Source organism: Neoarius graeffei, chromosome 10, assembly GCF_027579695.1.
Source record: "Neoarius graeffei isolate fNeoGra1 chromosome 10, fNeoGra1.pri, whole genome shotgun sequence".
NCBI lineage: Eukaryota > Metazoa > Chordata > Actinopteri > Siluriformes > Ariidae > Neoarius > Neoarius graeffei.
The window spans coordinates 63,406,713-63,418,978 of record NC_083578.1 but is presented as its reverse complement, the minus strand read 5'-3'; the positions used below and the strand labels follow the sequence as shown (position 1 = coordinate 63,418,978).

Below are 12,266 nucleotides of genomic sequence, written 5' to 3'. Positions count from 1 at the left end.
ACAGCAATAGAATATCTAACAAACTTAAATACTAGATTCACCAAATATATTACCATAACCAATAGCCACAATCTTGTTCTTTATTTTTGCATTTGATGTATGATAACCCTTATGGGTCCTTAATGATATTCATTCATTCATTCATTCATTTTCTATACCTCTTATCCATTGCGGGTGAGCTGGAGCCAGCTACAGGTGGCACTGGGTGAGAGGCAGGGTACACTCTGGACAGGTCGCTAATCACAGGTCACTGGCCTAACATGATGTGAATAGCTGTCTCTTTCTCTATCATTCACACCTATGGGCAATTTAGAGTAGCCAGTTGACATAATCCATGTCTTTGGACTATGGGAGGAAACTCACACAATCACAAGGAGAACATGCAAACTCCACACAGAAAGGCACTGATCAACTGTCAGGTTCAATCCCAGAACCCTGCTTGCTGCAAGGCAACAGTGCTAACCACCGTAACGTCCTGCTATCCTAATAATTATATTTGCTTTTTTTTTAAAGCAAATATAATATTATATGAAAAATATTGCAATAAAGTAGTTCTAAAAATACTGAATTGATGTACAAATTGTAATGGAACAGAGATAGTAATCCAGAGTGTAATGGATATATTTCACTCTTTCCACTGTCCATAGAGTAATGTACAAACGGTATATTTGCTGGATGCCATGCAGAGCCAGATATCTGCTCTACAGGATGAGAATGTGTGTCCTGCAATCAGCTGGGTTCAGACTCACACACTCTCTATCCTGACCAATCTACACACACTGCTACAGGACACAGCAGACACACTGCTGGCAACAGGGGTTGAGGTGTCCGAGAACACTGGAGGTAAGAGATCAGGAGAATGTGAGCCACAAATAAATAATACAATTTGAGTTGACGATAAAGCATTTCCAACAGTGTCTGTGTTCACTTGCTGCCGTAGGCGTCTCAGGTGCTGTAAAAACTTTGTGCCAGCAGCACGAGGAGACCCAGTCACAGCTCAGGAGGCTACAGGTTTGAATGTATACTTTTAGAGTGAAAACTAAGAAAGACTTTATTCGTGTAAAACATCAGCACACAACTAATTTAATGTGTATGACAGGCAGAGAAGAAACAGCTTGACGAGAACGAGGACCGAGCTGATGATATGCAGATCAAACAGGAGACTATGGAACAGACGCATCAGAAAGTTCAGGTGAAGCTACTGACACATAGTGACATCACATCATGGCCAATACGGTATCAGTGGCCTGGAACACAGATAAGTTTATTCCAGTTCAGCAAACCGGGGACTTAAAATCATATGATTTTAAGGATAGTACTGATAGAACTGGGAAAATCTTTGGAATCAGGGGGATCATCACATGTAACACAAAGAATATTATCTATATGTTAACATGTCCATGTGATAAAATTTACATAGGTAAAACCATCCGCCCTCTGAAACAAAGAATTAGTGAACATAAGAGTTCTATTAGGAGGAAAGATGTAAACTATCCTGTTGCCTGTCATTTTAATGATCAGTCACATCCTGTTTCCTCACTTAGATTTAGAGGTATAGAACAAGTCACCTTACACAGAGGGGGTGACGTTGACAAGAAGTTATGCCAATGGGAACTTTTTTGGATATATACATTAGAAGCACTACAACCATCAGGTCTAAACAAGGTTTTGACATGAGTGTATTTATTTAATTTTGAATTGTTTATTGAATGTTGAACTGTTTATGCTTTGTTTTATGATGGCGGGAGCCTGATGTGTACACAGCATGGACTTGTTCTTTTTTCTTTTTTGTATATGTTTCATGACTATTTTTTACTACATTTCCCATGATGCTCTACTGACACAGAGTGGCTGCAGCACTGACTACAGGTGCTCCTAATTAAGATGTATTAATTCAGCACTGTTTGTTGGACTATGCACTCTGCCTGATGAAGGTCTAGCGACCAAAAGCTTGCTATCTCAGTAAAGAAATCATTGCACAGACTTCAAGTGTGCGGATTTGTATTCTATTTACTCAAAGTTTTCACTTAATCCTGCACCTTGCCACAGATGAGCGGTGATCTTTGATTCTTTTATCTAAGGATAGTACTGTTAAAAGCAAATTTGAATTTCCCTCCGGGGATTAATAAAGTGATTCTGATTCTGAAAAACAAAACCATATTGTATCACAGTGGATCTGACTAATTTCTTCATTTCAGGCTTCTGTTTTACATTTTCTGGACCTGATGTTAGTTTGACTCTCAGCTGAAATAAAGATGCATATTTCTATTGTTCATTTTTATCTCCCACCCAAACAAAGTTTGGAGGGGGATATAGAAACTGGTTCCATCTGTCTGCCTGGTTGTCCGTCTGTCTGGTCACATTTTTGTTTCCGGGCCATATCTTTAAAACTACTGAAGATATCTTCATGAAATTTTGTATACATATCAGGTAACATGTGAATTGGTGCCTTTTGCTATTTTGGATTTTTGGAAAAAAATATTTTTCAAATTTTTACAGAAAAAATAGATTTTGACTTAGTTTCTAAAAGCAATGTTTGTTTCCGGAGCATATATCCAAAACTATTCATAATACGGATTTGAAACTTGGTATACATGTTAAGAAGGTGATGTAGATGTGCTTTTTCATACTAAGAAATTTGAGAAATTAAAATTTTTCATGTTTCCATGCAAACAATTTCAGACTTAGTCTTGGGGTAGGTTTTGTTTCCAGAGCAGAACTTGAAAGCTACAAGCAGTATGGTCTTGAAAGTTGGTATATGTGTTGATTAAGTAATGTACAGTATACTAGTGCATCTCAAAAAATTTGAATATTGTGAAAAAGTTCAATATTTTCCATCAGTTATTTAAGAAAGTGAAAATGTTATATATTATAGACTCATTACACATAAACTAAAATGTTTCAAGCATTTTTCCATTTTAATTTTAATCAGTATGGCATACAGTACAAAAACATAAAAAAAACCCCATCTCAAAATATTAGAATATTTCATTTCGAGTTTGAGTAAAACAGTATGAACACAGTGTATCTCTTGGTCTAGTTCAGTACACACAACCACAATCATGGGGAAAACTGCTGACTTGACTGTTGTCCAGAAGATGATCACTGATGCCCTCCACAAGGAGGGTAAGCCACAAAAGGTCATTGCTGAAAAGGGTGGCTGGAAAAGGTGCACAAGCAACAGGGATGGCCGCAGTCTTGAGAGGATTGTCAAGAAAAGTTGATTCAAGAACTTGGGAGAGCTTCACAAGGAGTGGACTGAGGCTGGTGTCAGTGTATCAAGACCCATCACAAACAGACATCTTCAAGAAAGGGGATACAACTTTCGCATTCCTAATATCAAGCTACTCCTGAGCCAGAGACAATGTCAGAAGTGTCTTATCTGGGCTAAGGAGAGAAGGAAATGGACTGTTGCTCAGTGGTCCAAAGTCCTCTTTTCAGATGAAAGTACATTTTGCATTTAATTTGGAAATCACGGTTCTAGAGTCTGGAGGAAGAGTGGAGAGGCACAGAATCCAAGGTGTTTGAAGCCCAGTGTGAAGTTTCCACAGTCTGTGATGATTTGGGGTGCCATGTCATCTGCTGGTGTTGGTCCACTGTATTTTATCAAGTCCAAAATCAACACAGCCATCTACCAGGAGATTTTAGAGCACTTCATACTTCCATCTGCTGACGAGCTTTTTGGAGATGCTGATTTCCTTTTCCAGCAGGACTTAGCACCTACCCACAGTGCCAAAACTACTACCAAATGGTTTGCTGACCATGATATTACTGTGTTTGATTGGCCAGCCAACTTGCCTGACCTGAACCCCATAGAGAATCTATGGGGTATTGTCAAGAGGAAGATGAGAAACACCCGACCCAAAAATACAGATACGCTGAAGGCCACTATCAAAGCAACCTGGGCTTCAGTAACACCTCAGCAGTGCCACAGACTGATCACCTCCATGCCACACTGCATTGATACAGTAATTCATGGTAAAGGAGCCCCAACCAAGTATTGAGTGTATATACTTTTCAGAAGTTGGACATTTCTGTATTGTAAATCCCTTTTTTGATTGATCTTAGGGAATATTCTAATAATTTGAGATACTGGATTTCTGATTTTCATGAGCTATAAGCCATAATCTTCAAAATTAAAACAAAAAAGGCTTTAAATATTTCACTTTACATGTAATGAATATAGAATATATGAAAGTTTACCTTTTTGAATTAAATTATGAAAAAAAGGAACTTTTTCATGGTATTCTAATTTTTTGAGATGCACTAGTATGTGCCTTTTGATGCTAAGAAATGTGAGAAATTTAAATTTTTTAGCTCACCTGGACCAAAGGTCCGGTGGGCTTATGCAATGGGCTGCTGAGGTCAGTGTAAAGAGGTAGGGTTGGTTTCCTGCAGCAGAACTTGAAAAATGTGACAAATAATATCTTGAAACTTGGTATATACTGCAGTTGGTATATAGGGCGGGGGATATAGATGACTCTGTCTTCTTGTCAAACTTGGTGTGTGGAATATAATAGACAGAGTGGGATTGGCTAGAGGGAAGAGGAATGCTTCATAATCTTGTTGGATTTGATTAAGATAAGATAAAATAAACTTTATTCATCCCTCAGTGGGGAAATTATGTTCCAGCAACTCACAGATAGAAAGAGTCAGGAATAGACAGTAACAAAAGAGTGCAATAAATGTATTAAAAAAATTAAAAAAATAAAATTAAAAAAAAGGAAAAAAAAAAGGAAAAACATGGGCCATGTATGTAATGTGCACAACAAAATAAGAATGTAACTTAAGTAAGAGTAGTACTTCACCTGAAGTAGCAATATTGCACTAATTAAATACTGGCAACTGAAATACAAATAGAAAAATATTGCACCCAGTAGTGAATATTATTGCACAGCATAATATAACTAACAAGGATGGAATATGTGTGTACAGTAACCAATAAATGACAAAAAAAAAAAACACAGGCTATAAACATAATTGTACACAACAATTATGAGAGTGAGACATGAATAAGAAAATCCTTGCAAATGAAAAGGATATTGTACCAAATAGTAATATTGTTGCACAGCAGGCTTGTAGTACTCGAGTCTGACTCGTGCCCTAATTTTAAGGACTTGTGACTTGACTTGGACTTGGACTCGTGCATTAACTGCATTCGGACTCATAAATTGGAGACGAGGACTTGGATTTTTTCTTTATTTTTTGTAGCATCCCATAATAATTTGGCATAAGATATTTATATCTACATTAATTTTTGTACTGGCGGCACGGTGGTGTAGTGGTTAGCGCTGTCGCCTCACAGCAAGAAGGTCCTGGGTTTGAGCCCCGGGGCCGGCGAGGGCCTTTCTGTGTGGAGTTTGCATGTTCTCCCCGTGTCCGCGTGGGTTTCCTCCGGGTGCTCCGGTTTCCCCCACAGTCCAAAGACATGCAGGTTAGGTTAACTGGTGACTCTAAATTGACCGTAGGTGTGAATGTGAGTGTGAATGGTTGTCTGTGTCTATGTGTCAGCCCTGTGATGACCTGGCGACTTGTCCAGGGTGTACCCCGCCTTTCGCCCGTAGTCAGCTGGGATAGGCTCCAGCTTGCCTGCGACCCTGTAGAAGGATAAAGCGGCTAGAGATAATGAATGAATGAATGAATTTTTGTACTAATTTTGTGCAAGAACATCACACCTGCACACCTTGGTGCGTGCATCAGATAGACTCTCGGGAGCACTCCGGACAGCGCGAGCGCCAAGTGGACTCTCGCACGCGCCGTAAATGACTTGCACCTGCACAGGATTAAGGTGCAATCAGCACACCTATATAAAAACTGTGCAAACACACTTACTTTGCGAAGTATTGAGTTGCGTTGCTGACACATTACTGAGCCTTATTTCCTTGTTTGGTTTCCTGATCCCTGATTTCCTGTTTCTCGTCTTTGATTCTGCCTCGTCTACGATAGCCTGTTTGTGCCTCGCTTGACCTACTGCCTGTTTCACCGTTTTATGATTTTGCCTGCCGTTCTGGATTGTTTACCTGTCTTCACTTGTATTAATAAAACACCTTCTGCACTTACATCCGTCTCCCAACCATCTCTGACAGAATACTTCGCACTCCCTGACAAACAGAATGCACATTCACCTGTTCATACGTCAAGTTCAGGAACAAACTAACGTTAATGGCGCTAAAACAGCCACTGTCAAATGGTGCAGTTGGAGTCTTGTTCTCAGACTCGACTCGAAAAATTTTTTAATGACTTGGACTTGAACACTGGGGACTCGAGACTGGACTCAGACTCGAGGTTTAGTGACTTGACTACAATACTGTTCCACAGCATAAGTAGATGATGGTGATGAGATGCGAATAAAGTGACAAAGTGACAAAAAGGTGATGGTGACATTGAGGAACAGTGCTACATTACGCCGGGCTGTCATTGAAAAGTCTGGCAGCAGTTGGGATGAAAGATGGATGCATGTGTTTTTATTTAGATTGCAATTTACCTCAAAGGCAGATGACCTTAGCAATTGCAATATGCTCCTTAAACTGAATTTCAAACCGTGTAATCCTTTTCACATTTCTCTGGTTGTGTTTAATGGTGCAGATTGAGGAAACACAGGCAAAGATGGAGGACACTGTGAAACTGCAGCTGGAGAAAATGAGCACTGATCTGGAGGCAGCCAGAAAAGCTGAAGTGAGTCAAAACTTTGTACTCTGTGATAAGTGAGCAGGTAAACTACGTAAGTGATTTTGCACCCAAATAAAAACACATGCATCTGTTGTAAAATAAACATTCCAGTTTCTGGACTGATTCGCAACTGAAGTGTATGTCAGATTATTTTTGTTGTTTTGATTTGTTGTTGTTTTTTTATAGATTTTTAATTATGTTATATGCAGCACTTTATATTAATTAATTAATGTTCCCTTAACTAGCATTATTTAACACCATTAGTTCATATTAGGGGCAGCACGGTGGTGTAGTGGTTAGCACTGTTGCCTCACAGCAAGAAGGTTCCGGGTTTGAGCCCAGTGGCTGACAGGGGCCTTTCTTTGTGAAGTTTGTATGTTCTCCCTGTGTCTGTGTGGGTTTCTTCCGGGTGCTCCGGTTTCGCCCACAGTCCAAAGACATGCAGTTAGATTAACTGGCTACTCTAAATTGCCCATAGGGGTGTGTGTGTCCATAGGGGTGTGTGTGTGTGTGTGTGTGTGTGTGTGTGTGTGTGTGTGTGTGTGTGTGTGTGAGAGAGAGAGAGAGTGTGTGCAGAAAGAAACTGGCCACCCAACTGCAATTCTAGCCAAGTCAACCAAACATGGTTTGCCTCAAGCCTGGATCGGCTTCAGCAGTGACGATGATGACAAGTTAGCATTAGTTAACAACCCCTGAACTTAAGTAATATATAGATTTAGGCACTGCCTAAAAGCGGAGCTCCCATCTGTTTCTGGGTTGTAGAATTTTCTTATATCATAGCCAGTCTCTTTTGTTTTATTTCTTTACTGGCTAGCACTGGCCACTAGGCGGTGTGTATGACTGGTAATTACTAACACTGACCACTAGGCAGTGTGTATGACTGGTAATTACTAACACTGGCCACTAGGCGGTGTGTATGACTGGTAATTACTAACACTGGCCACTAGGCGGTGTGTATGACTGGTAATTACTAACACTGACCACTAGGCGGTGTGTATGACTGGTAATTACTAACACTGACCACTAGGCGGTGTGTATGACTGGTAATTACTAACACTGGCCACTAGGCGGTGTGTATAACTGGTAATTACTAACACTGGCCACTAGGCGGTGTGTATGACTGGTAATTACTAACACTGGCCATTAGGCGGTGTGTATGACTGGTAATTACTAACACTGACCACTAGGCGGTGTGTATGACTGGTGGTACACGTACACACCACAAAAAAATCGACTTGATGGGTTTACCGTTTTTTCTTAGGTACGGTATGGTGCTCCGCTGGAGCTCCGCTATTAATCAACCTTAAAAGGATAGTTCGGGATTTTTGACATGAATCTGTATGGCATCCCCATCAATAGTGTCGTGCAAACACACTGACTTACCCCTGACAGCATCCTGTGAGTCCAGTTCTTGTCCAGTTTTGGTCCAGACGAAAGTAGTCCGGCAAGTTTGTTGGGGTCACGAAAGTAAAACGTTTTTCGTCTCAAAACAGTATGTGTTCAAAAGAGTGATAAATTTGCATCACAAAACCGTTGCCAAATAAAAAGTCAGACCTCAAAATCGCTTGGCACTATTTCCTCTCCCTTCTTATCACTGCGCGCTGCCGCCAGGTGACAGCCATGGCTGTTTCATTCATTGTTTACTAGTGATGGGAATTTCAGCTCTTTTTCGGGAGCCGGCTCTTTTGGCTCTTCTTACTATAAGGAGCCGGCTCTTTCGGCTCCCAAACGGCTCCTGAGATTTTATTTTTGATTTAAAGGAATACGCCACCCCCAGATGAAATTGAGTCAGTCCCTGCAGTCCCTAGAGTTGGATGAGTGAGCCAAAGCGTTTTGTAGCCGACCCAGCCATTGTCCTGATCTATAAACGTCCCGGTTAGCGTAGTCGCTGTAATCCGGCGTGTCCAGCTAGCATTGTCGTTGCAAAAGTGAATTAAATAACTCAAGATTTTTTATAATTATTTCTCATGACTTGTACATTCACATCGAGTACACATATCAATGCAAATTAACACGAAGGGATTTACTAGACCAATTTATATCTGGAACTATTTTCAGCCACAGCACAGGCAAAGCACCGCTGCAGGTGCAAAGACACCGTGCAGCGCCTGAAAACGGGTGCGCAGCGCCTGAAAACCCGTTTTCAGGCGCTGCGCGGTGTCTTTGCGCTTTCCTTTTCCTACCTATTCCTTTAATTGCTGCGATTAACTAGTTAATTCTGATTCTATTTCTCCTCTCAGTTATAATCTGTCCTGCTTTTGAAAAGATCCTCTCTGGGGGGACAGATGCTGCCACTATACACATCCTCCATGCCATCACGTGTGTAAGCCGTGGATAGAGTGCAGCCTTGGTCTCCCACCAGCTTAGTGGGTCTGCGTTTCGCTGTCACCTGGCGGCAGCGCGCAGTGATACCGAGGGAGAGAAAATAGTGCCAAGCAATTTCGAGGTCTGACTTTTTATTTGACAACGGTTTTGTGATGCAAATATATCACTCTTTTGAACACATACTGTTTTGAGACGAAAAACGTTTTACTTTCGTGACCCCAACAAACTTGCCGGACTACTTTCGTCTGGACCAAAACTGGACAAGAACTGGACTCACAGGATGCTGTCAGGGGTAAGTCAGTGTGTTTGCACGACACTATTGATGGGGATGCCATAGAGATTCATGTCAAAAATCCCGAACTATCCCTTTAACAGAACAACTAATACTCTTATTTAATGATGTTTATTTTAATAATTAACTAAATAACACAAATAACCAAAACACCTACACAAACAAATGTTTATATTTTGTAAAACAAATGTTTAAATTTGTAAAATTAAGCCCAAAATGACTAATATGATCGAACACCTTATTAACATGCTTGTGGTTGATAACTGTCAAAATTCAGAAGTGAGGCTGAAAAGCAAGCTTCAGTAAGTACACCTGAAGATCAGAATTCAGTAAATTATAAACATTTTGGAATATGCTAGAATGTATTTTTTGTTAATTTATGTGGACTTATTTTTAGTCATGGATCAAAGATTAGACAGCAAAGGTGTATTTCATTAACATTTTATTAACAAACATCAATTTATACATATTAACTCTTATTTGGTTAACATTCATTATTAATGCTGATGGTTTTGTTTTTAGCCCCCACCCAAACGTAGTTTGGCAGGGGATATAGAAACGGGTTCCGTCCGTCCGTCTATCCATCTGTCTGTCCGGTCACGTTTTTGCTTCCGGCCATATCTTTAAAACTACTAAAGATATCTTCATGAAACGTTGTATACATATCAAGCAACATGTGAACTGGTGCCTTTTGCTATTTTGGATTTTTTGAAAAAATTTTTTTCAAATTTTTACATAAAAAATAGATTTTAACTTAGTTTCTAAGAGCAATGTTTGTTTCCGGCGCATATATCCAAAACTATTCATGATACGGATTTGAAACCTGGTTAATACGGTGATGTAGATGTGCCTTTTCATACTAAGAAATTTAAATTTTTCATGTTTCCATGGAAACAATTTCAGACTTAGTCTCTCAGGTTAGTCTTAGGGGTAGGTTTTGTTTCTGAAGCAGAACTTGAAAACTATGAGTGGTATGGTCTTGAAAGTTGGTTTATGTGTTGATTAAGTAATGTATATGTACCTTTTGATAATAAGAAATGTGAGAAATTTTTATTTTTAGCTCACCTGGACCAAAGGTCTGGTAGGCTTATGCCATGGGCTGCTGAGGTCAGTGTAAAGAGGTAGGGTTGGTTTCCTGCAGCAGAACTTGAAAAATTTGACAAATAATATCTTGAAACTTGGTATATAGTTGGTATATAGGGCGGGGGATATAGATGACTCGGTCTTCTTATTTTAAAATGTTAAGTAGAAGAAGCCTTTATTTGTCACATGTACACTCAAACACAGTGAAATTCCTCCTCTGCATTTAACCCATCTGAAGCAGTGAACACACACGTGAACAATGAGCACACACACATACATACCCAGAGCTATGCTACAGCACCCAGGGAGCAGTTGGGGGTTAGGTGCCTTGTTCAAGGGCACTTCAGCCATGATACAGAGGGAGGGGAAAGTGCCTCACATTTTTTCTTGCTGGTCCCAGGAATCAAACCAGCAACCCTCTGGGCCCAAGGCTGCTTGTCTAACCTTCAGGCCATAGCTACTTTACTGTATGTGAAGTACTGTAGTAAATAATGTTAGTTAAGGGAATCTTAACGTAAAGCATGAACATTTTATGTTGTTCTGGAAATCCTCTAGTGCTATCATCTAACATCTGTAGAACATCTATCTTTCAGGCTGTTTTACATTCTGAGATGGAGATGCAGGAGCTGAAGTGGAGTACCAAACTGGAGGAAGCAGAGAAAAGAGAAATTGAACTGAGGGAAAAGGTTAAAAAAGTAGAGCTGCAAGAAGAGAAGTGGAGAAAAAAAATGCAGGAGGAGGAGGTAAGAGAGGATGAGTGGAGGAGAAGAATAGAGGAGGCCTTGCAGAGAGGAGCAGAGCAAGAGAGAGAGAGATCCAGAGTGGAGATTGAGGAGTACAGGGTGCAGGTACAGTGTTTCACTTTTGTTGCAGATTTGGAATACTGAAAATCCCTTTGGTGTACAATATGCATGTGTTTATACATGTGTGGAAAGTAGTTTAAACCAACTTCATGAATTGAAATGAAGGTACGGCAATATGCTCACACCATTGTTGCCTTGGAGGAGCAAATGAGCTCAGCACTGCAGAAAGCGCGACAGATGCAGGAAGAGAGAGACTCACTAACACAGCAGCTTACAGGTGAGGAGTGCTCACGATAAAGTGTGCACAGCGATTGAGCTCTGCATGTGAAAATTACTACACTTTTGTCAAATGACATGTATTATAAAGAATATAAATTATATATGAGGTTTACAATTCCAGTATTAGGGAGTCAGTGCCTCACATAGGTTTCATGATATCTAGTCTTGTTACTTCTTGCACTTGATACTATTTCATTACAGAAAACTAGTGAATGCTCAAAGTAGCATGCATTTGACTGACATTCCAAATAACAAACCAAATCTTTTCCTGTAGCCTCTCTGTAAACATTTGTGGGCATCTTTGTTTTCCCATCACTGATGGTTTAAAAAAAAAATACAGTCAGCAGACAGAAGCTGGAGTTCACCTAATAACTGAAAGACAAAATCCTGTGAACTTCTCTAGAGACTATACAGTGGTGCTTAAAAGTTTGTGAATCCTTTAGAATTTTTTTTATATTTCTGCATAAATATGACCTAAAACATCATCAGATTTTCACACAAGTCCTAAAAGTAGATAAAGAGAACCCAGTTCAACAAATGAGACAAAAATATTATACTTAGTCATTTATTTATTGAGGAAAATGATCCAATATTACATATCTATGAGTGGCAAAAGTGTGTGAACCTTTGCTTTCAGTATCTGGTGTGACCCCCTTGTGCAGCAATAACTGCAACTAAACATTTCCGGTAACTGTTGATCAGTCCTGCACACCGGCTTGGAGGAATTTTAGCCCATTCCTCCGTACAGAACAGCTTCAACTCTGGGACGTTGGTGGGTTTCCTCACATGAACTGCTTGCTTCAGGTCCTTCCACA

At 40.0% G+C, this 12,266-nt stretch overlaps 1 protein-coding gene across 1 annotated transcript in view; it reads left to right on the top strand.

The window, feature by feature from the left end:
* The window catches only part of fhad1 (forkhead-associated (FHA) phosphopeptide binding domain 1), a 38,093-nt gene that overhangs the window by 9,655 nt on the left and 16,172 nt on the right, over positions 1 to 12,266 (top strand). Inside the window, exons 13-18 of the mRNA XM_060932732.1 lie at positions 648 to 843; positions 941 to 1,011; positions 1,100 to 1,192; positions 6,586 to 6,675; positions 10,963 to 11,217; positions 11,338 to 11,449. Coding sequence (XP_060788715.1) covers positions 648 to 843; positions 941 to 1,011; positions 1,100 to 1,192; positions 6,586 to 6,675; positions 10,963 to 11,217; positions 11,338 to 11,449 — 817 coding nt within the window. The remainder of the gene's footprint in view (positions 1 to 647; positions 844 to 940; positions 1,012 to 1,099; positions 1,193 to 6,585; positions 6,676 to 10,962; positions 11,218 to 11,337; positions 11,450 to 12,266) is intronic.